Consider the following 26,207-nt stretch of genomic DNA (forward strand, 5'->3'; position numbering starts at 1 on the left):
AATTGTATAAATACTGCCATGCCTGGCCAGGGAGACCATTCTACACTCGGCTACTGGACCAGCAACATCTCTCAAGCTCCTCACCACTCAGCTGCCTCGGAAACCTCCTCGCCCTACAGGACCTCTGAGCAAGTTTCTCCTCACCTAGTAGTCACTCCTAAGCTCTGCGCTGTACAACAATATATATACAGAAAGTGCATTGTGAGTTTCTATCCTTCCTCATTCCTGAGTGTGAGATATCTACATGTACGTACGTTTGTGTGCCCATACTAAGAGAATTGACAACTGGCCACATACAGTACGCTACACTGTCCGTGCACTTCGGCACCTTAGCTACCCTGAGAGATTGGAGCGCCTGAACTTGCCTAGCTTATACTACAGACGGGCAAGGGGTGACCTTGAGGTGTATATGCATCTCAAGGGGTCACAGCTCAAGACTGAAGAAACCGCAGGTCCAGAAAACTGTGAGACAGTACTCCAGATGGGGAAGCACTTTTGAAGATCTTTGGAATTATATCAAGGATTTATGCAGTAACAGCTGATTGTTCTATTAATGATTCTGAAACGATTGTCAAGACCAATTTAATAATTTTTGAGGTTCTTGGACATAATTCAGCATATTATTCCTAAAATTACATTTTAACTGGTATACTGTAGTTGAGTGTGCATACCACTCTGTAATACCTGGATTCGAGCCCAATGTCGAGGATAGATAAAGAAAGATGTTCCCAAATGCATAAACGTTTTTAGCACAGCTGTATATATATTTATATATGACTATGACTAGATTAAATAAATTCTAGATTATTATAAATAGTCTAGCATAATATATAGGCCATTAAATCACGTTTTAGCCTTATTAATAGAGGGTAAAGGAACTGCGGACGCTCAGAAGCCAGAATATTAGTAAATAAACAAATTTACCTGGTAACGATGCTGTCACCTTTGCCAGTTGTAAATTATACACAACTAAAGTACCACGTTACCTGTGTATGGGAAACAGCAGATGCAGGTATGTGCTTCTTTTAATTCTAGTAACTAATTTTCTAAAGTTAATAAAGCAGCAAAGGCAAATATACGGCTGGTGACCGCTAGTGGTTAAGAAATTATGAAGGTTTTTTTTTTAAGGTTATTTTGGTAAATTGCATTTTTGGACAATACTCCTAGTAGTTGAGAAATGTGTTTTTCCGATTGTTTAGACAATTTTAAGATTTTTCGTCTATGATGATTCCGGTATATTTAAGTAATTTGCGAGGGATACGTTTTAAAAGAAGTGTCTTAAAATTGTCTAAACAATCGGAAAAACACATTGCTGAACTGGAAATCCATATTATCCGAAACTGCAGTTATACCACAGTTTTGTACACTGATTATGCTTTTCCTTTTATTCATTTTCTTGTGCAAATGCTTAGTTTTTTAGATATAGGCGAGTTAAGATATATGTTAGGTCAGGTCAGGTCAGGTTTTTTTTAGGTTTGGTTAGGTTAGCACATGATTTTGTGGGGTATGTGATGTTTGGTTCTCACTCAGGATGGGATGGAGAAATGAAACTCACAATGTACTCTGTATACGTGTTGTATTGGATGTACAATGCAGCTTGGTGCTGGGAAGGCAGCATGGTTACAACCGTGATGTAGAGAGAGCTGGTTGGTGAGGGTGCTCAGAGTAGGACAGCTTGTGGGTCGCCATGCTCGCCGGCGGGAGCGAGGACCGCCAGGCAGGCGGAGGAGGAGGAGGTGGTGGTGGTGTTGCTGGCTGGTTGGTGTAGGTAGAAAGAGAGCGATCACCACGAGGTCAGGTTTTAAATAGCGGGGGTTGGCGTGGCTTAGTAGTTGACCCCCGCTCCGTGGGCGGCGCTGGTTGACCTAGACCACGAGGCACACACTGTGGAATTCGTGGGGTCGGCTACTCAGCGACAAACAGCGTTTGTAGGGGAGAAATCCACTACAATTTCACCCATTTAAATATTTTTCCCCAATATAATACAGTAGTCCGTAATATAGTCAGTGAAAATTGGGGGTGAAATTTCAGTCATGCACCGGTCTTTCTCTCGCTGTAATTAATGTTTTTCGTAATGTTTAAACAATTCTAAGACCTTTTTCTTCTATGATATTTACGCCGGAAATTAAGGATGACCGAGATATTCATTTTTCAATATTATTAGATTTAGTCAGTCACAAGTGTCGCCATTTGTTGTTTACGTCTCACAGAGAAGGTCTGACCATCCATCATGCAGTGCTCCTTACCCCCTTGTCTTATCCAATGAACAATATGTGGGTGCCGGGAGCGGAAATTTGATTTTTCAGTACCAGAATAACCAGATACGGATTAACAGGTGGAGAGCTGTGCCGACATTGTGATAAGAGATTATTTTACGTCAATTGCAGAGTTTCGTTTCATCAGAAAAATAGTGTTAGGTCAGGTTAGGTTTGGTTAGGTTTTGTTGGTTGGTTGGTATTTTATTTATGTGATTTACTGACAAAAAAAGTAAAACAATTTCGTTAAATAATGGATTGGGGGATCTAAAAAATTATCGATTTCTAGCTGAAATGAATATCAAATTCGTTCGAAACTCCTAAAATTACATTGGAAAAACATATTTTTTAATATCCAAACAAAGATCGGTGCATGAGTGAAACTTGACCACATTGGGTATATTTAAACCCAGTGTCAATGAAAAACAGCGGACGGTCACGGTCTGAATAATTACGGGAGCAAGTTTTATTATGGGTATTTTTGCCTCTAATATATTTACCCCTCAAATAAACTTAAGTTATGAATACTTGTATGCTGAAATTATGACTTTAGGAAATTGTTAATACAGAATTAATGGTAATATTGACAATATATACTTAGATTTTGCCAAGGTTTTCGGCAGCGTACCCCAAGAAAGGCTGGAAATTAAACTGAAAGGGTTCGGGATTCGGGGAAGTGACCTTGCATGGATTGGAGACTTTCTCCACGATCGCAAGCAGTGTGTGGTGATTAATGGTACAAAATCGTCAAGTGTACCCGTGACAAGCGGGGTATCACAGGACAGTGTATTGGGCCCGTTGTTGTTTGTTCGTTTCATAAATGACAGCCAGAAGCTATACACCCCTCCATGCAAATATTTGTGGACGATGCTAAGTTATTTAGCGAAATTAAGAACCAAGCATACTGTGAAGGGCTGCTGAAAGTCTCTGTGAGCTTCAAGAATGGTCGAGGAAATTGCTGCTAAGATTCAATGTCACGAAGTGGAAAAGGATGTACCTGGGGCGTACCAACGGTAAGGAGGCATATCATATGTCCTAACGGGATGAAGAAACTGCATTAATTGTGAGTGAATGCAAAAAGGACCTGGGTGTGTATGTTGACAATGAACTGAAGCTCTCGGGCCATTGTAAGAAAAAGGTGAATGAAGCAACTTAATTACCAGGTCTTACAAGGTGGTCGTTCAGATATCTAATTGGTCAGTCCCTCATAACGATTTTCAAGAGTGAAGTGCTTCCCCGCCTGGAGTACTGTCCCCGTCTGGTCCCCGAAATATGCTAGAGACTGTCATTTGATTGAAAATGCACAAAGGAGGGCAACCAGATTGGTGCCTGCACTTCGGCACCTCAGCTACCCAGAGAGATTAGAGCACCTGCAATGGCCTACCTTGTACTACAGACGGGCAAGGGGTGACCTAATTGAGGTGTATAAATATCTCAAAGGCCACTACTCAGTCGAGTGTCCATACCTGGAGCTGGCAGACGCTCGCCCGACAAGGGGTCACAGCTCAAGGTTGAAGAAGCCGTAAATCCAGAAAACTGTAAAGGCAAACATTTTCAAAGTGAAAGTTCGGAACTCTTGGAACCAGGGCCGGATTCAGAAGTGGGCAAAGTGGGCAGCTGCCCAGGGGCCTCCACATATGACAATATTTTATTTATTTGTTTATTCATTTGGATTATTTTTATTTTCATTCTTTAAAATTTATGTTTATCTATTCCATCACGTAAAACTATGTTCAGCAAGAAGCGTGATAGAAATTAGGCTAGCTACTCCTTGAAATTCACGAATACCTGGTTTTCCTATGAACCGACTTGAAACCACATGAATGACTCCAGTCATGTCTCACTTGTGTGTGTGTTGGGAATTTGTACACTATCAATAAATATACAGTTAATTAAAAATTTCTCAATGTTCTAATTTCCTCAATATAACTGCATATGGCTTCAAAATTCTCCAAAGAAGCGTTCAAATTTCAAAATTTTCCCAGCGCCCCCCGGAACTCTCAGATGTTTAGGCTCGCTTCACTCACCACCCCACCCTCTTGGGTAGTTATAATGAGGGGGGGGTCCTCCACAGGTCTAAATCCGGTACTGCTTGGAACAACCTGCCAGAAAGTGTTGTGACTGCACCGAGTGTGAGCTCTTTGAAGACCAGACTTGACCAACACTGGAGCAGGTTCAGATATATTCAGGAGCCCAGTACTTGCCAACAGTGCGTAACAGAGACGTGACCGACCACCTACAGTAAGCTGCTAACGAGCCGACCTGCTGCTCGCTTACCGGAAGAGGTCCCTCACCGCCATACCGCCAGTCCGTTACCTCGCCTCACAATTGCCGCAGTTGTTCCTTATTTTCATATTTCCTTGCTAATTCCTGTTTGGATGAATAAACGAATGCTTTTACTATCCTACAATATGTTTATGACAGTGTAGTGTTTTTGTATAGGTTATCATTTTAAGATTAAACTGAAACAATGGAATGAAAAAATCTTAACTCTAGATTTCCGGATAAAAGTGTCTAGAAAAATTACTTAAGTTTTCTTGTTCTTAATTTAATGTGTGCTTACAAAGTCCCTTTATACACAACACAACCAAAACATGAATTTACTCCATCATTTACACAAAACTATGTTCGCTATTATTTTGCCTAAACGCTGTACTGTAGATACATCTTCTAGATTTTTACTTGCAAGTAAACTTGGTGAAGAATACGTTAGGTGTAGAAAATGATGGAGTACATACTAGTATATGTACTGCCGAAGCAAGTACTGATATTTGGATGTATAAACTTCTTCATGGGACATTGCAAACACAAACATCAAGGGCCCATGTAAACTGGTGCAGACTTATGTCGGATTCTGCCCGCGGTCAGTGACACTACTGTTTGACGGTAAGACCTCAGTGAGTCTTTTGCTGGCCGGTTGTAGATTACTTGTGTGTGTGTGTGTGGTTTTTTGTTGTTGTTTCTGTGTATATATGCACCATATGACGCCATCTGCTTCACACCTCAGTTGCTGGTCAGTTGGTGTAGTGTGCGGTAGGACCCCATGGAACTCATTCCAGCTGCCGCTGCTCAGTTGTGTGATAAAACAAGTCGCGTTAAGTGGTCGGGAAGTGTTGATATAGTGTAGACTATAGTGTAGAACTGTAGATGATGATAAGCAATAACCTAAATAACTGTGTTGCCTTTTCAGACATGAAAATATATATATATATATATATATTCGGCAACATTCCCTGGTCCCACACAGTAGGTCGAGTGTTGAGTTCTGCCTGGTGAGGTTGTTGATTATATGTTCAAAGTCCGCGTGTTATATGTACTAAATAATATATATATATATATATATATATATATATATATATATATATATATATATATATATATATATAATTAGTATTGCTTAAACAGATCTTTGGGTATAATTGAAAATACTATCGACAATGTTTTTATAGAACGCTTGTGCTTAAAAGACTGATGAGGGGGGACAAGTAAATACGTCGTAGCCATAGATAATTAAATGCCTGTATTTTGTAGTGTGTGTTGATGCTAGTTGTGAACTACTGAGTCAGAAATAGAGGGAACAAAGAACAACTTGACTTCTCTATCTTTTTACCCAATTTCGTATAGTATATGACTGTTATAGTAATTTGCGCACCTATTTCAGAGCAACAACTATGTGTGTTTGAGAAAAACCACAGATCTGATATTGGAAATTTTGGACAGTAACTTGCAGTATCTTGTCCACATACTTAATAAAGACTTGTGTGACCTGCGAAAACTGACAACTCAAACGTTACTGTCGCTGCTCTCCTTTACATGACAATGAATAAGTAAATAATGAAAATAAATTGTTGGGGAAAAACTTCGTCATATGTAATTTTGAGTTTTTATTTTATTGGAATATAGTCTAAACCGCAGGTGGTGTCAATATGGTGTTTATTTGGTGTTTGGTAACTGTGGTAGCGGTGGCCGTGGGTGACAGTTTTGCCACCGTCAGGACCCTGCGTCCTGTATCTGATCTAACGGAGGAGACGCTGAACAAGGTGCGGCAGGTGCCACTTACCCCTCCTCTAGGCACCTCCACCTACCACCTGACACAGCTGTTGGAGGAGGAAAAAGGCGCAGCAGAGAGACTACGGGCGATGAATGAGGTGTTGGAGAGGACACAACAAGTCGTCGCCAGGTGAGTCAATATTACTATATACTGTACATCAAACCTCGCCCCTCTGTGCAGCCACACTCTCTCGCTCTACTGTAGAATAACCCGTTAGGAGACCCATCTAGTCATTTCCCTTTACGCAGTGGAGGGGGCACCGAGCACTGTTGTTTGCTCGTTCTTGGCGGTGTTTTTGTCGAAGCGAACTTCACCAGATATACCTATTGCTACATAAACTGTCTTTCTTCCTTTCTTAATAAATATGTATATTGATAGGCAAGTTTTATGTAATGAAGTTTTTTAAACAATATTTTTCCCCGTTGAGCGTCTTGATACAACAGAAAGCTATCCAAGAAAAGTAGTTACTACGAATTCATGCCAATTAAAGCCAGGATGATTTACAACATATCACATATTTGTCACTCCTCCTTCATGGGCATATTGCAGGAATATCAATGACCATTTTTATTAAATTGTGTCTGTGATGTATGGTCGTCCCCAGGTATCTGTCTTCGTGGGATGCATTGGTGGCGGCAGGAGCGGGGAAGGAAGGCTTCACCCACCACCCTGTTCACGCTTACGCCCTCACCAAGCACCTCACCCTTGGGTGGCCGCGCCTGGAGGAGGCCATGAACCACCTACACGGCCTCTCACAAGACATCGGTGAGTCGTATGGAAAAAAGTACCCCCAGACTATAGAGTATCAGTCACTTTCCCACCGGACACAATCCTGCCACTATGATAATGAATAAACTTTAACCTCATCAAGTTTCATAAAGTCCTCATGCCCTGTCTGGCTTGGATTTTGTCCGAAAAACTGTGTCTTTATATATCTTAATGGGAATTACCGGTAGCTCATGTATGATAAAAAAAAATAATTAAGTTGTAGCATATTATCATATAACAGAATGTCTAAATTACAGTAGGTTGGGTCAGCCTAGTTTATACATGGATTCTCTACGGCAGTGGTTCTCAACCTTGTTTGCCCCATGCACCCCTTTCACCATATGTCAGAATGCCATTCCCCCCTCCTTTCCAAGATTGTCTGCCTCAAAAAGTGCATTCCAAATAATATGCATATAATCCTGAAAATCCTTATTTTTTCCATATTAGTACATATACTGTACATTTACAATTTTACATGGATTATTTTTATAGTGGAGTTTTACAAATTAAATGCCAATTGAAAATGTTGATGGATTTATAAAACTTGAATAAAAGTAAAATAGTTTTTTTATATTTATAATGAATTACTTAACAGACCAAACTGAAGCATAATGCAATCAACAAAAAGTTCAATAGAATACCAGGATATTGTAAATTTGAAATTAATTTTATTCAGATGAAGATTACAGTCAATGAGAAACCTGTGATTGTTTTTTCTTCGCCAATTCTGGGATACGCGGAGGAGTGCTTGAAAGGGCACAACGCAGGTCATTTTCTACCTCTAATCTACTACGTTGCTTCGTTTTAATTTGCATCAGAGTTGAAAAGCCTGACTCACAAAGATATGTCGACACAAACAGAAGCAATGCACGGATAGCTCTTTCTGCCACTTTTGGGTAGGAATCGCACATCAAGGGCCAAAATTCTGTGATTGATTTCTCATCGAACATATCTCTTGCTCCCGAATCAGTTTTCCCCCCCTGGGGGGAATTCCCCCCTGGTTGAGAACTCCTGCTCTACGGGATCTTCCCTACAGAGTGGATGTTAAGACGGCGGGGTAGCAGCGGTATCACCACTGAGGAGGACCTTGCCTCCGTGATGAGCGGCCTCGCCAGACTACACGATTTTTACACCCTCAACCTTACCGCCCTCACCCACGCCTCCCTATCCTCCCACCTCGACCCAAGTTCCATCTCCGCCGGCCTCCCCGTCACAGGTATACTTCCCTTACACACCTGCTGCCTCCACAACTTGATCTACCCCCCCCCCCCACAATTGTCCTCTACAGCTTCTACACTAGCAGCTTTGGCAGTCAGTATTTTAGTCAGTCAGTCTGTCAGAAATAATCATTGTTTTAACATTTTGAAAGTTGCCCAGAATAATGTATATGCCACTTTATTAATTTGAATTCACTGTACCTGCACTTGTATGAATAGTACAGTACTTGCACCCGTAGTACCATTGTGTTTAAATATAATGTTAATGTACATTTGACATCTTGCAATATTTCCACTTGTATATATACTTTTTTAATTCATAAAATGTGATGAAAAGCAAGTTAAGCAGGTGAGGTAGTGTCACTGACACCTCCTCCCTCGATAGTGTGGGATCTGCACCACATCGGCTCCCACGCCACCGCTGTTAACATCTGGAACTCAGGTGTCGACTTCTTGCTGGCGGCCCTTGACCACTGGCACGACAACAACATCAGTCACCACTACACTGACCTCCACAGCCTTACCAAGAAACTCACCAAGGCCACCAAGATGGTAAGAGTATATACCAGTTTATCCAGTAAAATCGTCATACAACTTTATATTATAGTGTACTGTATATATATTCACTGCTCTTTTTGTATATGGGTTTTAAATATGGCATCACCCAGGCACTCAACTCGTAGTATCCTCCTGGACAGCACGACCAAGTCCTGGAGCGTAAGGGTCACCGCAGCAAGAGCCACAGTACACATGCCCTGCCCCTGGACAAGACCCTGGCCAGGAAGAAGAAGTACCACCGCCAGCAGGAGACGATGTTGGGCCAGGTGGGGTCTAGCCTTCAGGGCCTCGACCAATATGTGCAGCTGTGTCAAGGGAACGACCTTAGGGTAACTCCTCCTCCCCTTCACTGTGTTGTCCTCCTCCTCCTCCTCATTGTGTTGTCCTTCTCCTCACTTTGTTGCTTCTTATTATACATTGAGTAACCAGCCATCACCACATTGACTGTCACCACTGTTATTCACTGTCACCATCAGCACCATTCACGACAGAGCTGTAGGTTGGTTATGTTGCTATCACCATTGCCATCACAAGTCACCATCACCAGTCATAACAGCTGACATTGTAAGTTGCTGTATCACCAGTCACTCTCTTACATACAGTAAGAAACATTATCTGCCCTACAGCCAATGAACGTAACATCGCGTCTGTACTGTCGGTACGTGAGCAACGGGTCGCCATTGTATGTGATCGGGCCGCTGAAGATGGAGGTTCATTATTTGCGGCCTTATGTAGTGACCCTGATGGGCGTGGTGGGCGTACAGGAGGCACAGGAGGTGCAGAAGACTGCGGCAGTCTTCCTGGGAGAGTCAAGCACGGTACAGCACAATGGCAGGTCCCGGGTGGGGCCACAACGCACCAGCTCTACGTGAGTATGTCAACCATTATCCTTCACAACCACGTAAAGCTGTCATGTGGCCATAGAGTTGTGTACAGTATCGGAATCTTGGGCTTTTTAGGAATCGCATTGAGACATAACTTACAAGACGCACAGCCATACAAGAGAAGATTACTGCTTCATTCATCCCATTTCAGTATTGCCCCATGTTTTAGGAAGTCTCACAAGGCGTCGCGCTGTTCCGAAAATACCCAGATTGCGGAATGTCTCATCTCACTCGGCCCCTCCTTTAAGACATAATTATAGGAGAATAACAAATCTTCACATACCCATCCTCACTCAGTCTCTCCACTTCTTTCCCTCAGGGCGTGGCTGTGGGAACATGACAGCCCTCAACTACCCCGCCTCACTCAGCGCATCGAGCACCTGTTAGGGGTCAACGCCCAACAACATTACGGAGCTGAGGCATACCAGGTGGGACCCTGAGACACTCTGTCTGTGTGTGTGTGTGTGCGTGCGTTAAGAGGCAGTGAAAGAGATTTTCCTTTTTATGGAATGTTCAACCCGGATGTCACATTTTTGCTTATATAATGTAGTTCCGGTAGGCAGGGCTCCATTAACACTTACTGGGATTTTAGTAGGTATTAAGATAACATAAAATGAATGAAGGAGGCGGGAATAGATTGAGCATTGCTGTGTTATGAAGGGCAATTTACAAAACTAACTAATGAAATCATATAAATAGAGAATGGCAACCAGAAACAATAATATTCAGTGTATCTATGACAATTAGCTTTCTCTTAACCCAACAAACTCTGGGGAAGCACTAAATGCACATTAGCACAGGGGGTGTAGTATATTTTTTACTAAAACATGGCGATAATAATTCCTGATGATATATGATAATAAGAAAGTATTAGCAGGGTCAATACTGTATATACAATGAAGTATTTGTGTGTGTGTGTGTGTGTAGGTGGTGAACTACGGTGTTGGAGGCCACTATTCGGTGCACCACGACGCCCTCTCCAACACCCCCTACCTCCAGTTCCACCGCTTTGCCACCTTCCTCATATACCTCACTGATGTACCACAAGGTAAGACATTAAAAATAAGTGTAAGAGACAGAAAATTAAATACAATTAACTAATACTTAAAATATTCCTATGAACGATCTCACTCGTTACGTCAATACACACATAAAAGAATCGGTGAAATATTTAATAAAAAAATTTAATAAATGTAAAACAAATATACTGTACTGTACAAAGATCAGGGGGTTATTTCAAAGGGTAGTTAAACAATATTGAACAAAGAAAATATCTATATACTGAGTATCTGTCTATCTATCTATATACAACACCTAGCATAGTAACTTAGTATGTCAACTCCATTTTATTTATTGGTCTCAAGTTTTAGTATTTGTTCAGTATGGCATATAGTTTGTATGGTCGGTCAAGTTACGATATGTGTTGAATTTGGACCAAACTTCTCACTGTGTGTTTCATCGGCTGAATTATGGTGTTTATTATAGTTAACACATGTACAGGAGGGAGGACGGTATTCCCTTGGCTTGGTGTGGGTGTAGCGCCCCAACGAGGTTCTGCTCTGGTGTGGTTTAATGTGGACCATGCAGGTGTCTGGGACCCCCTGCTGGAACATGGCGCTTGTCCAGTACTCCTCGGTGACAAATGGGGTGAGACTTACTACCCTCTCTCTAATTAATCTTATATTTTCTTTATATCAAACACTTTCTCACTTTCAAATAAGACTCTCAACATGAGACAACAGCAGCTCCTGCACATACCACTCTGTCAACACTGAAATCAGGATCCGAATGATTCACACCTGTTGCATGCTCCAAGTACAGTACTCCTGAAAAGCTTTTTAACTTTGCACATGCCTTATTTATGTCTCAAATTTAGCTAAAAATGTGTGTCTATGGGCAATGCTTATATACGCTTAACTTGAGGCAGGTCTAAACATATTCCAACAATTCTGGGCTTTGGTGTGTGTTCATGTTTCTTTAATGTATGGTGTATAAACACCATACAACTATTATGAAAATCGGTGAAAACTAAAATGATTTACCTCACATAACACCTCTCGTCCTGCATCAACATTAATGATAGTGTTTTGCTCTGCTTAACTTTTTAATCGCATATTCCAACCAAACTCTCGATAATCTGAAAGAAGATAATGTTAATTTGTAATAATTGCCTTGAGTGTGACATAGATGTTTTTACAGTCATTAACAAGTGGATATTCTACGGCGGTCAGACGCTGCAAGTCCCCTGCCAACTACAACCTCACGCCCACGTCGCCCGCCCCCTGCTGTGAACCCCAGTAACCAAAACTCTACAGTAACCACAAATCTTCCCAACAACCAAAACTCACCAGGTATTATGTCTGATAAAATCTCAGAACACAACTGACGTTTTGCTAAATAAGGATGACTGTTTTTATTTTCACTAAATGGTAAAACTAAAGAGATTCTTTGTGTCATGATGCAATAACTCTTTTAGTCTTGCCTTTCAGTGAAAAATTCTTGTAAGTTCCTTATCATCAAGCATGGAATTTAAATATACCTTTCAGTAATTCTTCTGCTGTAAAGAAAATGCTAATCAAGAATTTTCCAAATATTGTAGGTGGTTGTATTTACAAGGTTCCATGGGGCAGACGGGGAAGTATCTTGTAGTTAGACTTACACAACATAAATAAAGTGTTAGGACAGACCAGGAATCCAATGCTTTGTGTGTTCATATGAAAGATAATATTCATTGCATTGACTAAACTATTGCTTCCTCAAATTTTCCTTGTAATTCAATCATTAGTAGGAATGTTATAGTATATAGTCTGCTAAAGTATACAGAGTCTGTTGACATGAATAAATTGAATAATTTATTACTGGAAAAGACTATAGTATTAAGATCATTTAGTGATGGGAGTAGGGTGGACAACTCTCTCTTTCTGTATGTATATATTGGCCATATATGAACTCCACCTCAGTCTCTGTTCACTCCTGAAGACGTGAAATGCTCGTAAGTTCCTGTTATTTTTTTTTCTTTGGGATTATCATCATATACTGTACATGGATCACACGCACCTGCAGTGATATATCTGCACACTGTATACTATAACATAAAGAGTAACTGAAGGGAACATCCTAATTTCCTGACTTGTTTTATTACACAAATTATACAGTAATCATTAATCTTATGTCTGATATATAATATTACTACACAAATGGTGCTGACACGTACAGCATTAGTAGAACTTGTAACCCTGTTATACTATATAAAAATATTGTAGAAATCTAGAAGGTAAAGATGTAAACACACTAGTTACACAGTATCTCCATTAGCTGCAACAATGGAATTTTGGGGGCACTGGGAAAATTTTATCTGAATTTTCCAGAACACCCCCTCGGAAAATAGTTCCTAAACCCAAATTTTTCCAGAAATTTTCGAACAAATTTCGCTATCGGAGAGTTCTGGTTAAGAGGGATTCCGGCTAACGGAGATATTACTTTTACAAGTTGGAATGACCTGACACACCTCTTGGCCAGTAAACACTTGTATTTAAAGCACCAGAGCAGGACATTATACAAGTATCCTGCACATCTCACGAATAAAGAACATATTTACTAGTGGGTTAAAGGTTAGCCAGGGTGTTGGTGTTCTCTGTGACAGTATACTTATATATTATTAACAAAATCAAAGAGAAGCTGTAAGTATCGATGAAGTTAATTGTAAAATAATTTCAGATACTCGGTAAATATATGATGTTACGAACCCCGCCACCAATTGTCATGATCTACCTATCCCGCACTACGAACCACGCCATCTATTGTCCTGATCTACCTACCCAGCACCACGAGCAGCGCCATCTAGGGACGAGACACGAGTATGACTCGTCTTAGTTACCACTCCGGGGTTTCCCTTCTCCATATCCTGGTTGTTGCGTCACCTCCTCCAAGTCTTCTTTGTCAGCTCGAGTTCGAGGAGAGTTCAGTACACTCTGGGAAGTGACCACAGGATCACCTATCCTGGAAACCTACGGCACAGTGACTACCTACCGTCTTCTACAATACTCAGCCTTACTCGTCAGCCATCTCAGCTCCGCACTTAAGTATTTGTAATCTTATATTGCCTCCCCCACGTCCACTTGCTTCAAATTATTGTATGTTGTATAAATATGTATATACTGTTAATGTTTAGGTTAAGTATGGTTAAGGGTAAATTATAGAAAGCTGAATATTTTGGTTAAGGAATTTATGGTACTTTATTATACACAACAAAAACTCGCATCTTTTGTCTACCCTTTTATAGTCCGATTGTCTTTGTTTTTTGTTGTTGTTGCCTGTTGGGATCTGGGTAGACTTTTAACTATATTCAAAATCCCCAACTCGTAACAATGATAAGACATCACTTGCTGTACAGATAAGTGATAAAATATAAGGAATATACAGTAGACTTATTAATGCTGTAAAGACACAAGTAATGGCAAGTAAAGGATATGAAAACTTAATTTATAAAAATACAGAGATTTTGCCCATACAGTATATTCAAATAAAGGTGGAAGAAACATATTGTACTCTTCTCAGTAGGCTGTGAATTTATGTGTATGTGTGTGAGAGAATAGGCACTACGAAACTGAGAGGTACTGTACTAGGCCGAGACGTCATGTACTGTATGAGGACAAGGTGCGAGGCTGCAACTTTTCATTGCATTGATTGTCACACTTAGCACCGAAGATCACTCCATTGGGGTTTGTAAATCGAGAGGAGAGAGCATGTGTGCTTGGGCCTCCTTGTCTGGTGTGGTGGTAGTAGCAGTATGGTGGTGGCCTTTCACCAGCCTCCACAGCCACAAATACAGTCGAGCAGCCGTCGCGTTCACTAGCTTCGCCTCCACGTCCTGCGGCGCCATCGGACCTGCCACCACACACTAGTTACTTAAACAATTATTGCAGTCACAAAATATAAGATACTTGTCCATGGCTGGATGTCCTGTAATATGCCTGACACTAATTGTTATAACTTCACCAAACTTCCACTTTGAAAGAACCAAGAGAACACAGTATTGTTTTACAGAATGTATAAAGAAACTAAGCAGTGAGTTACCTGTACAGCAATAAGTTAACTGTACAGCAGTGAGTTACCAGTACAGCACTGAATGAGTAACCTACACAGCAATGAGTGAGTTACCTGTACAGAGGGAGACGAGAGTGCTGATGATGAAGGTGTTGAGGACTCCTGTGATGCCGTTGTAGCAGTAAGAGATGTCATACATGGTGTGGCTGCCAGACCTAACCACACACACACTATTAGTACAGATCAAATGGTTCCCAGTCATGTTACAATTAAACCTTACATAATCTAACCTAACTTTAGCGAACCAAACCTAACCCAATTTAATGTAATGTAACAAACTAACCTGCAAAACTGTTACTAACTAATGAATAACTAACAGTGTAAAAATTTTGAATGACATGATAAGTGAAACAAACATTAATGCATAAAATATTATATTACTCACTCAGGACTGGTAGTAATGGTGGTGGGGGTGGTGGTGGTGGAAAGGGTGACATTTAAGAGGTTCTCTGGACATCCCAGGGTGGAGAGGGGCAGCTTCTTTGGAGTGCTGCTACCCGTAACGAATTTGCCGATCACCATCCACATGTTGAACAGGAAGGCCAGTGTAAAGCCTACCGTTGCCCCCTGCATAATGAGTACTGGTTATTGGTGCGTGTGTGTCACAGGAATCACGTGAAGGCTTTATATAACAATAAACTATATAAACAACATGAACAGAAACCTGGTTGATTATTTTCATCATATGTCAACAATATGTCTTGGTTCAGGCAATATAAATCACAGGTACTGAAAGAAGGAGTTGTAGAACGTTTGAACTTTATAATATGTTCTAATCAATCATGGGAGCTGGACATTGGCAGTTACAGCATCAGTACAGTTTCAGGCAGTTGTACGTCACCTTGGTGTTGACCCAGGGAGCACAGATGCCCACCAGGAAGATGCCGCTGAGGGGGCCCTTAATGGCACTGAGGAGGCTATATGCCACTTGGAAGATGGTGCCCAACTTGCCCACTACCAAACCCATACAGATGGCCACCACACCCGTCATGGAGGCTGTCAACAAAAAACATTACCAGATGTGCCTCACACACTCGACACAAGTGCCACACTCCAAGCTCTCCAAGGTTTGTACTTTAACATGAGCCCAAAAACTGACAGAGAAAGCTGGTAGATACGGTAAAGTCTCAGTACAGTTTCGATGTCATTGTAAATTATTGTAGGCAGGAAATTTAGATACGTTGTAAATTTACCAGTTAAGGGAACAATTAATGTACAAGTCTTTTAGAATTATGACACATTACTGTCACCTACAGCCTCCCCCCTCATCCTCTTCACCTTCATCATATGTTCGAATTAATGTTAATATTCTATGTAGTATTGACATAAATGTCTTCATTGATGGTGAATTATAGCAAAATTCCTCTCACTTCCTGGTAAAAGCAAAGTTAATAAGAGAATTTACGTAACCTCTCAACATAAAATCAAAGGAAATATCCAACTAAATTTCTTGACAATAAATGTAAGGGATGTTGAAATTTAAGTCCAAATAAATGTAAAAGACACAAATTACACAAGACTCTGATGAAGTTGGTGGCACTGCGGTCACTGATGTTCTTGAAGTAATCTCTCTCCTTCAGGAAGTCCACCCAGATGATACACGCTATGGAGTTCCCATGTGATGACAATGAGCTGTAGAGAATATTAACAAAATCTGATTTATTTTTAATGGATAATAGTTAACAGATTTTCAAATGATAATACAAACGTCAATTTTCACTATTTTTCAGTGTTACATTAATTACAGAATGTGTGCGAGTGTACAGGGGCCGGCAGGGTACACACCTGAGGACGCCGCCATACACAGACGCCACAAAGAGACCTGACATACCCACCAGGTGACTCAACTTGTCCGTCACCAGGTAGGGAATGATCTGGTCAGGCTTTTCAATTCTTCCAGAGGTGAGAGGATCACAGTCGCTGTAGACGGCATAGGCGACCAGGCCAGAAAAGTAGAAGACTCCCCACAGCATGAACAGCCCCACGATGAACAAAATGCAGAGTCTTGTCCACATGAAATAGTGTGGAAGTTAGTTAAAGCCAGAAGGTAATACAGCTTTAGCTCATATTGGCAACAGCTTACAGAAAGTGTGAAAGAAGAATATGAATTGGACTTACGACTGTGATTGTTTCAGGTTCTTGACGGAGACGAACCTCTGGAACTGCGGCTGGTTGAGGCCGGCCATGCTGAGCACCACGTACATCCCCAGCACTTGTGTCGACCAGAACGTGTGGCGCACAAAAGGACTAGTGTCCATGCTGCCCAATCCCAGAATTTGTGTTAGTGTGTGACTTCTCGCTGTCTCAGCTACCTCATTTACAGACGCTCACTTGTGACACCCAACTCTACAACCATAAGTACTTAAAGTAAGGCGTTACTCTTACTGTACTACTAATTACTACTGGCACATTATCTATATTAGAGGTAATTTTCATACCAGATTGACTGGGAGAATCGTCAATTTGGCAAAGATAATATTGAGAGAAAAAATTTAAAAGAAAAAATATAAATAAATATAATTAACAGGCATGAGAGATAGAAGATTCCTTGTCCTGTTGCAGATAGAATATGAAGGTGAAACAATAATCAAGAAGACAAGAGTATTGGGTGACAACTTACTTAAAGAACTCAAGTCGTCCGCCTTGGTCAGCGATGGTCCACACAATGCCTGGACCGCCTAGTTGTACACAGCACAAAACGGACACCACCAACACCCCGCCGAACATGATAAGTGTCTGCACCACATCTGTGTACACCACCGCCTTCACCCCGCCCTGTACATCTGTATGCATCAGTGTCATCCACGTACATGTGCTGGGCTCAAGTTAAACTAAGAGAAAATACACTGCCTATATATCAGTTAGACTGACATACGGTAGTTCTGCAAGCTACCACAAATTCAATCACACTATCAATAATATCTTCAAGCTGACTTATTTTAAAGCTCTCCTTAACCCCCAATGAATTAATTTCACCAACTCTAATGTCCTAAGACTGTGATACCTGGGTTGTGATCACCAACATCAATAATACTATACAGGTACTTCAATTCTACTGTACCTTCACTCTATTGAGTCAAGTCCCTACAAGGTTAAATTTAACTTTTACTAAACCTAAATATTTACTGGTCTTGATCTTCACCTGTTGCTACACAGCCGCAGGCTTCCGATACTCCCGCCAAATTCCATCCTGTTTACCTCATTATGATGTGATATGACTGAAGCTGCTCCTTGGTAAATAACAATACAGTACGTAACTATAATATTATATCAATAAATAACAATATAAAAGCACAATAACCCACTTGCAATATACATCTACATTCTTACTGCAATCAATATAGATCTTGCTGGGAAATGAGGATGAGTGAGGGTGGAGTGAACTATAAGTCAAGGTGAGTCGCCTTACAATAGTGATGTAGAAGGAACAGATGAAACCCATGATCAGGCAGGAGGCCCAGATGGGGAGGCTGGTGACGGAGGAGAGGGTGAGGGACGGACCGTAGAGACAAATTCCCACATACACCATGGATGCCAGCAGCTGAATCGCCGTCGCCATCTTCCGTAGCAGCTGTGACTTGAACCTCATCTCTATGTACTGTGTGTGAGAGGAGGACCGTACCATTAGTTAAACAGTATGTCTCATACGTGGCGCACCTACATACAGTACACACAACGCTTATTGTATCTTCAGTACAGTATTGTATCTTTCCCGCACATTACGAGGTAATTGTATTGTCACGAGAACGTCCTTATTACTGTATTTATATTTGTATTTATATCTGTATTATCTATGAGCTCAGCTTCCTCCCTATTCAGACTATGGGATTTTTCCTATGTCATTGCATCATACAGCATGGCCCACTGTGCTTAGGACCACGTACTAGGATAGCCAAGGTATTTCATCACCCACCGGAAGTAAAGAGATGCAGGCCTCATCCCTAGGTCATGGGCGCGGCCACTTGAGTTGCCCGATATTTAATTATTATTTATATGTTCCCATTGTTATACCATGTATTTTTGCTCATATTTAATTGCCTCTTGCACTCTTATAAATAAATATTCTGACTTCTCATTTAAAACCTTATGTAAGCTTGTAAATTAATTAATGTTCATCTGGCATGTGTCGATGGGTGGAGCTTACTAGGCCACCAGCTTGGGTCAGGGCCCATTGGCTGCCTCCTCTGTTCCACACCACCCTCACTGGAGGACACTCTTCTCCTTGTTCCAGCTCTGGTCTGTAGACATGTCTGTCTTGGCCTCTCTTTCTCCTGTCTCTGAGCACACCATGTAGCTAAGGTTGGTCCTTCCTGTCCGAGGGTTGGGAGTCAGTGGTGCTTATGCTAACCTCCCAATTAGGTAGGAAGTGCCTTTATATTATGTCCTGTACCCTTTATTTGCAAATACAGGTATATGTAAATAAGGTAGGTATGCCTTGGTCCTTTTTGCCCAGGATTTTATTCTTCAACCTAGAGAGTGCTTCAGGAGGTCTACCCTTATTAAAGCTAGCCATTGCAGCATATCAGTGTTGTCCAGCTCTGTGTGTTTTGGGGTAAGCTTGGGCGAGACACGGCATTGTGATAGTATCAACAGTATTGTATCTATCTCAGTACAGTACATTACTGTACTGTGTTTCAAATAATAATAAAAATTATAAACTAAGGGGATGAATTCACTGACTGACAAACTGACTTTGAACATGAGTGTCTAATTGAATGTTTGTGGACTGACTGACTGATTGACTAACTAACTGACTGATAGACTTACAGGCTAACTGACTAACTCACTGACTCACCTCAAACATGGAGATGATGTTGAGAGGATAGAGGACTGGCAGCAAGATATTCCGCATCACCAGGGTGCCCACCACACACCCACCAAGGTTCATGACCAACTGTGTCCCATAGAAGTACATCTCTGTGGCATTCCCTGCATCAAGTACACACATTAAGTATCACTTATTACACACATTAAGTATCAGTAAGTACTGTACACACATTAAGTATCACTTAGTACAGTACACACATATCAGGAATACGATTAGATGCCAAGTTATGCATTCTAACACTATGGTGGACTGGGAGAGGTGTTTACAGTCAGGGAAGAGTGCTGTCAGTTCTCCTACCCGAGGATCATGAACCTGTGAATCCAAGACATCACACAAATGTTAAAAGGCCCATAGATGGTGCACTGGGTCGTTTATTGTGTTGATTTCACAAGTTCATGAGTCTCAGCATTCATGGATGGGGCAGAGAACTCAAACAGGACTGAAGGACACAAACAGTTACCAGTGTTCAGTTTAGTTTGGCTTAATATACACACGGATGTATATGTAAAACTATATTGAAACTGTGTAAAAAGTGAGTCGAGGAGGCAATGAATACCATTAACGAGAGATGCAAGGAATAAAGGCAGTGAATGATGATTAAGTTTGACTAAAGGGAAATTGCACAGAGTAGGGGAAGCATGATAAAGCATGATGGGTTGTGTGAATGGTATATAGGAAGGATGGGTGATGATGGATTGGGTTTCATTAGCACACTGCATATTGTTACGAACCCCGCCACCAATTGTCATGATCTACCTACCCAGCACCACGAGCAACGCCATCTAGGGACGAAACACGAGTATGACTCGTCTTAGTTACCACTCCGGGGTTTCCCTTCTCCATATCCTGGTTGTTGCGTCACCTCCTCAAAGTCTTCTTTGTCAGCTCCAATTCGAGGAGACTACACTCTGGGAAGTGACCACAGGATCACCTATCCTGGAAACCTACGGCACAGTGACTACCTACCGTCTTCTACAATACTCAGCCTTACTCGTCAGCCATCTCAGCTCCGCACTTAAGTATTTGTAATCTTATATTGCCTCCCCCACGTCCACTTGCTTCAAATTATTGTTTGTTGTATAAATATGTATATACTGTTAATGTTTAGGTTAAGTATGGTTAAGGGTAACTTATAGATAGCTGAATATTTTGTTAAGGAATTTATGGTACTTTATTATACACAACAAAAACTCGCATCCTTTGTCTACCCTTTTATAGTCCGATTGTCTTTGTTTTTTGTTGTTGTTGCCTGTTGGGATCTGGGTAGACTTTTAACTATATTCTAAATCCCCAACTCGTAACAATATGGAGATAAGAGTAACAATGATTAAATAAAAAGATTGATTACCAAACTGAGGGACTGTTATTGGTAAGGCAAATATCTTATGGAGAGTTTAGTTTGTTTTCTGTTTATCAAGTTATTGTGAAAGTATTAGACATGCATAACTCGTGAATGTAACCTGAACACTTGTAGGAGCTCACACAATTGGTGCTGTCATAACATTCTTTGGTAGTTCGTTCCATGAGCTCAGAACTCCTAGCTCCTGTCCTCTCAGAGTGGCCGTCTTCTAAATCTAGAAATGTATACTTGCGAACAAAATTCCTTAGACACTTGGCAGTATCTGGGATGTTAGTATTTGAATATCATTAGGTGAAGGAGATTGGAACTTTCTGGTATTTTCTCGGATTTTTATTATTTTTTTTAAAGGGGTGGTTTTGTGGTTCCGACATAATAAGTGATGAAAAGCAGCGTTAATATATAGATGACCCAGACTGAAGTGAAATATGGGTCACAGTGTTGGTGGACGATGTACACAACAGTATTAAAAAGTACAGGACCAACTTGAAGACTAATTTGTCTCCAGAATATACAGTACACGTCTCTTAAACCGTGTCAAGTATCAGCAAATTCGAGCCTCTAATGCTTTGTCACACCGAGGATGAAGTTGTGGCTGTTGGGCAGGAGGTTCTCGTCACCACACATAGACACAGGGGGGGTGCTGGTGGTACAGTGGTACCACTCTTGCCTTCACAAGCGAGATGTCACAGGTTCGATTCCCGGGCCGGTGGAAGTTGTTTGGACATACTTCCTAGCCCCCATTAGTCCCTGTTCACCTAGCAGTAAAGTGGGTACCTGGTGTAAGTCGAAAGTTGCGAATTCGTATTCAGGGACAAGTTGTTGGAGCTTCCAATAACTTGATGACATAAACCATTGACTCTTCAGGCTTCTATGCCCTTGACTCTTCAGGCTTCTACGTTCTTAACTCGTGAGAAATGAAGGCAAGCATGAACTTAGCATGCTTCCCTTTTGGGCCCTGTAAACGCTTCTGCGCTTCACCTTACACAAGGATGTAGGGGATTGCCCAATAAATAATAAAAAAAGATAGATACAGGGCCGGATTCAGGAGTGGGCAAAGTGGGCAGCTGTCCAGGGGCCTCCACAATCTGGGGGCCTCCACATATTAAAATATTTTATTTATTTGTTTATTCATTTGGATTATTTTTATTTTCATTCTTTAAAATTCATGTTTATCTATTCCATCACGTAAAACTATGTTCAGCAAGAAGCGTGATAAAAATTAGGCTAGCTACTCCTTGAAATTCATGAATACCTGGTTTTCCTATGAACGGTATATTTTTAATGAATGCTGTTGTTTGTGCTGCTAATAATATATTTAGAATTCCACAAACAAGTATATATTAAAAATGAACTACATGGAATAACGAAATTGAGACTAAAAAAATACAAATAAAATATTTTTTTTCTTTATCACTACCATTACGAATGCCATCAGGGTGCTGTGTTTGTTGACATTCGGTCGGAGGGGGTTGGGTCGTGTAGTATCTGCACATCAGTTGTCATGTGTCTGTCGATTAAAGAGGAGACTTGCGTCGTCCACGATTCGTGAACTTCCCACGAGCAGACATAAACATGTCTTGAAGATGTAAAATGAGAGAGAGAATTGTCATGTGTGCTTGTTGAGTGAAGTCGTCGCCTCTCAGTGATGAATGATCTTGTCAGTTGTCATTTCCTAGAACATGTCTTGCAAATGTTTTACTTTTGGATGCAAAACTTAAATTTTATTAATAGTTGAGTTAATACTTACTCTGAATCTATCTGACCTTGGACTTAAAGAAGCCTATACATGCATTCTTGGACAGAACCATTATTTGAGTAGAGGTTTATCTGATTAACAATGCAAAGAATCATTTCTCTGTAATAACTAATAATATATTCTTTTCTGTGAAGTCTCTTGAAAATTTTTGACATGTGAGGTAGCTATATCAGGGCTGGTCGACTTGAAACCACATGAATGACTCCAGTCATGTCTCACTTTTGTGTGTGTGTGTGTTGGGAATTTGTACACTATCAATAATTATACAGTTAATAAAAAAATTCTCAATGTTCTAATTTCCTCAATATAACTGCATATGGCTTCAAAATTCTCCAAAGAAGTGTTCAAATTTCAAAATTTTCCCGGGGGGCTTACAGCGCCCCCCGGAACTCCCAGATGTTTAGGTTCGCTTCACTCGCCATCCCACCCTCTTGGGTAGTTATAATGAGGGGGGCCTCCACAAAGAGGCTGCCCATGGGCCTCCACAGGTCTAAATCCGGCATTGCATAGATACAGGGAAGGGGGGGCTACCTCATATTTTTTCAGTAAGGCAGGAAACATGTTTGTGCATTTATTTACAATGTTGCCGCTCAACTCTGCGACTTTCGTCACAGCCACCATACCACTTACAAAATACCACTGTAGGACACTATACACCGGTGACCGGATAAAACCCCAACGGACAAAACCCCAGTCTCATATATAAAAAAAAAAAATAAAACACTTTTATGTTTAGGCTAGGTTAGTGTTGACAAATGACAGCCCCGTTGGGGTTTTGTCATGGAACCGTATACACCTACACAAGTCCTGTCTCCTGAAGAAAGGCAGGCGAGGCGACGGGACCTTTGTTGGCAAGTGTACCCACACACACAGTTCGACGTCTACACATTTAGTCTTAATGTACAATCAAAGACAAAAGTCGTGTCGCGGTTTTGTCCAAAGATTAACTATAACTCGTGAAACATTATGAGAGCCTTACCACACGGTAAAGCGCACCAAAAGTTTTCCTTTCGGCATATGTTTTCACCAAATTTCAAGACTTGGGACAAAGCCAAGCCTCCTGCTTCGAAGTCAAAGCCATCCACTCAAAAAATCCTGAAGCCAAAGCCAAGGCTTTCCAAGGTTACACCAAACTTTAACACCATTACTTATATAATATACTGTATTACCTTACATGTTGATGGGAATATATATGATACTCTAAGTTGCAGCAAGGCCTGAGGTGTAGATCCTGAGGGGATGGAGGGTTACATCCCCCTTCATTACTAGTTTTAGATATTTGCTTATCAACTCTGCTAGAGTTGTTTATAGTTGCACCAACAGAGGAGATAATGTACTTAGCTTTGATCGGGTTTTTATGATATATGGGAATTCAATAGATAAAGGGGAGCAGTCTGACGTTCTGTTGGTGTTGTAATGCTGACAGAGCTAAGAAAATTAATGTCGTTTTATAATGTGTTCTCTTTCATCTATCCTAACGTAGGTGTTAATATACTCACCAAACATACCAATGTCATTTTAAACCATTTTATGGTAGAAGCATTTACACGTAATGGAGTATACTGTAGTCGCCTCATCTATCACCGACTCATATTTACCCCGTAGTCTTTAAGTTGGCGGGCAGCTGTTAGTCTCTGCACACGTTGAGGTCTTTAATATGGATTTCATCGTTTCAGTAAATGTAATATTGCTTTCACAGCTTCTATAATCCTACATATCCATTTATTTAACATATGGTTAATCCTGGTTTTCGCTTTGTTGGCTAATACAGATAAACCCGTAACTATTTGCTTTTTAACGATATGCCAATTTAAAGTTTAGCTTCCCTATATAGTTTGGTCTTTAACTATACATGCTTGTGATATTCGTTCTTGAAAAGCGAATCTTTACAATCGAAGTAACTTTCCCTAGCTGCCCACTGTTGAAAAATTAGCTTCCTGGATCGTCTTATGATTTAAAATTTTATTCCTAACTGGTCACATATATTGTCATACAATCATAAGGTTCTCTGATATATCGAGTGGAAAATAATCTTTGATATCTGTACCTCGAAGTGTCTCACCGAGATTTACCATTAGTATTATCCTTATTTACCGCGAAATGGATAGTCATTTGGGATCTGCTTTTCTTATTGATCTTCTAAATGTTTCTATTTCTGTGACATCTGTTAATGATTTCCTTTCCCTTTTGAGGACTTGATTGATAAGGGAATTTTAAAAATACTGCTGAAATTAAGGTAAATAAACAAAGCTTGTGGAAAATTAAACATATAACGAAACAAAATTAAAACATGACAGTGTACTGACCAAGTATTGATATGGCCGATATGGCTCCACCGAGAAGTGAGAGGGCGACAGGGAGGATGGGCATGGTTCTCCCCCCGAGCAAGTACTCCTGAGTGGAGGAAGTGCCGCGTCCTCTCAGGGCGCTGTGCACCCCGATGGCCACGGAGATAACCAACATGGCGCTGAACACTATATAATCCACCACCTTGAACCTCGAAGTGGACCCAAACACCTCCACTGTCGCTGCCCCCTCCGTCGAGTTCATCCTTTGGAATTGAAGTTACTGTATTTGTTAGAGGCGATCTGGCTGAGAGATCGTCCTCACCTCAGATGACTAAACACACACTGGACACTGCTGCAGCTGACAGTTGACAGTGGCCCCACTTTCAGCCTAGTGAGGTTAAGCTTATATCACCAGGTAAGTGTTGTCGTACAGGTTGCCCCTTATCTTACACTTCAACAATCATTTACGGATCAAATTACAAAAAAAGTTGCCGTACTTTTTTGTGAGGAAAGATATCTGAAAATGAAAATTTACAGACAATTCTGGATAAACAAATAATGCACCGCAGGGTATCTACAGCCTATGTTTGGCACCACAGTGTTCGTATTTGGTCAGTGCTGCTTCTCTCAACCAATCAGCTTTGGCGTGAGTGTGTTTGTGAGTAGAACTTGGACCAGAGAAACACAAGAGGTTAATTTTGTTCCCCTCGCCAGGTGAAGTTAATTTTGGTTATATTAAATTTGGTAAAGTTTGGTGAAATTCCATTGGTTAATAATAATTATTACCACAAAGCACCAGCAGGGGAAAAGTGCTTCAAGCAGGATGTCCTCATCAGCCAAACACAAGGACATCTAAACCTTTTATTTAACTCCCTCATGTCCCAGGAAACCTGATGTTGGTTGTTGTATGACGTTTTGTTGTGTATTGATATACTGTACGCTCTGGCTTGTATCACCAGTACAGAAATAGCAGCAGCAGGAATAACAAAAATACTGGTGATAATAATGATAATAATAATAATTCGCTTATGGAACTGTAATGATGTATAGATTCACTTCGCCTTCAATAAACTACTGTGAAATTGCTAATTTGAACATTCAAAATGGAGGCCACGCAACAGTTAAGTGTCACTCAC

At 40.9% G+C, this 26,207-nt stretch overlaps 2 protein-coding genes across 6 annotated transcripts; one reads left to right on the forward strand and one right to left on the reverse strand.

The window, feature by feature from the left end:
• Positions 1 to 906: 906 nt before the first annotated feature.
• LOC121864188 (prolyl 4-hydroxylase subunit alpha-1-like) lies at positions 907 to 17,100 on the forward strand. Of its 5 annotated transcripts, none has more exons than XM_042363198.1 (13): positions 907 to 1,012; positions 6,250 to 6,435; positions 6,911 to 7,071; positions 8,111 to 8,290; positions 8,677 to 8,843; positions 8,990 to 9,178; positions 9,476 to 9,717; positions 10,053 to 10,161; positions 10,661 to 10,781; positions 11,219 to 11,380; positions 11,933 to 12,084; positions 15,660 to 15,906; positions 16,587 to 17,100. In XM_042363198.1, exons 1-11 carry the CDS (start codon positions 993 to 995, stop codon positions 12,022 to 12,024), a joined length of 1,629 nt encoding a protein of 542 aa, XP_042219132.1. In that variant the 5' UTR covers positions 907 to 992; the 3' UTR covers positions 12,025 to 12,084; positions 15,660 to 15,906; positions 16,587 to 17,100. The 5 variants fall into 5 exon arrangements, with proteins under 5 accessions (XP_042219132.1, XP_042219129.1, XP_042219131.1 ...); XM_042363195.1 differs by having other exon boundaries at positions 917 to 1,012; positions 6,216 to 6,435; XM_042363197.1 differs by having other exon boundaries at positions 918 to 1,012; positions 6,216 to 6,435; positions 11,234 to 11,380.
• On the reverse strand, positions 13,983 to 25,651 carry LOC121864187 (sodium-coupled monocarboxylate transporter 1-like). Its single transcript, XM_042363193.1, has 11 exons — positions 25,090 to 25,651; positions 19,635 to 19,768; positions 18,249 to 18,437; positions 17,460 to 17,614; positions 16,958 to 17,098; positions 16,625 to 16,843; positions 16,353 to 16,471; positions 15,681 to 15,835; positions 15,225 to 15,406; positions 14,894 to 14,994; positions 13,983 to 14,620 (listed from the first exon to the last, which is right to left on the reverse strand). Exons 1-11 carry the CDS (start codon positions 25,331 to 25,333, stop codon positions 14,442 to 14,444), a joined length of 1,818 nt encoding a protein of 605 aa, XP_042219127.1. The 5' UTR covers positions 25,334 to 25,651; the 3' UTR covers positions 13,983 to 14,441.
• Between the last annotated feature and the right edge of the window lie 556 nt (positions 25,652 to 26,207).

The sequence above is a fragment of the Homarus americanus genome, unplaced genomic scaffold (assembly GCF_018991925.1).
Source record: "Homarus americanus isolate GMGI-L3 unplaced genomic scaffold, GMGI_Hamer_2.0 scaffold26351, whole genome shotgun sequence".
Classification (NCBI taxonomy): domain Eukaryota; kingdom Metazoa; phylum Arthropoda; class Malacostraca; order Decapoda; family Nephropidae; genus Homarus; species Homarus americanus.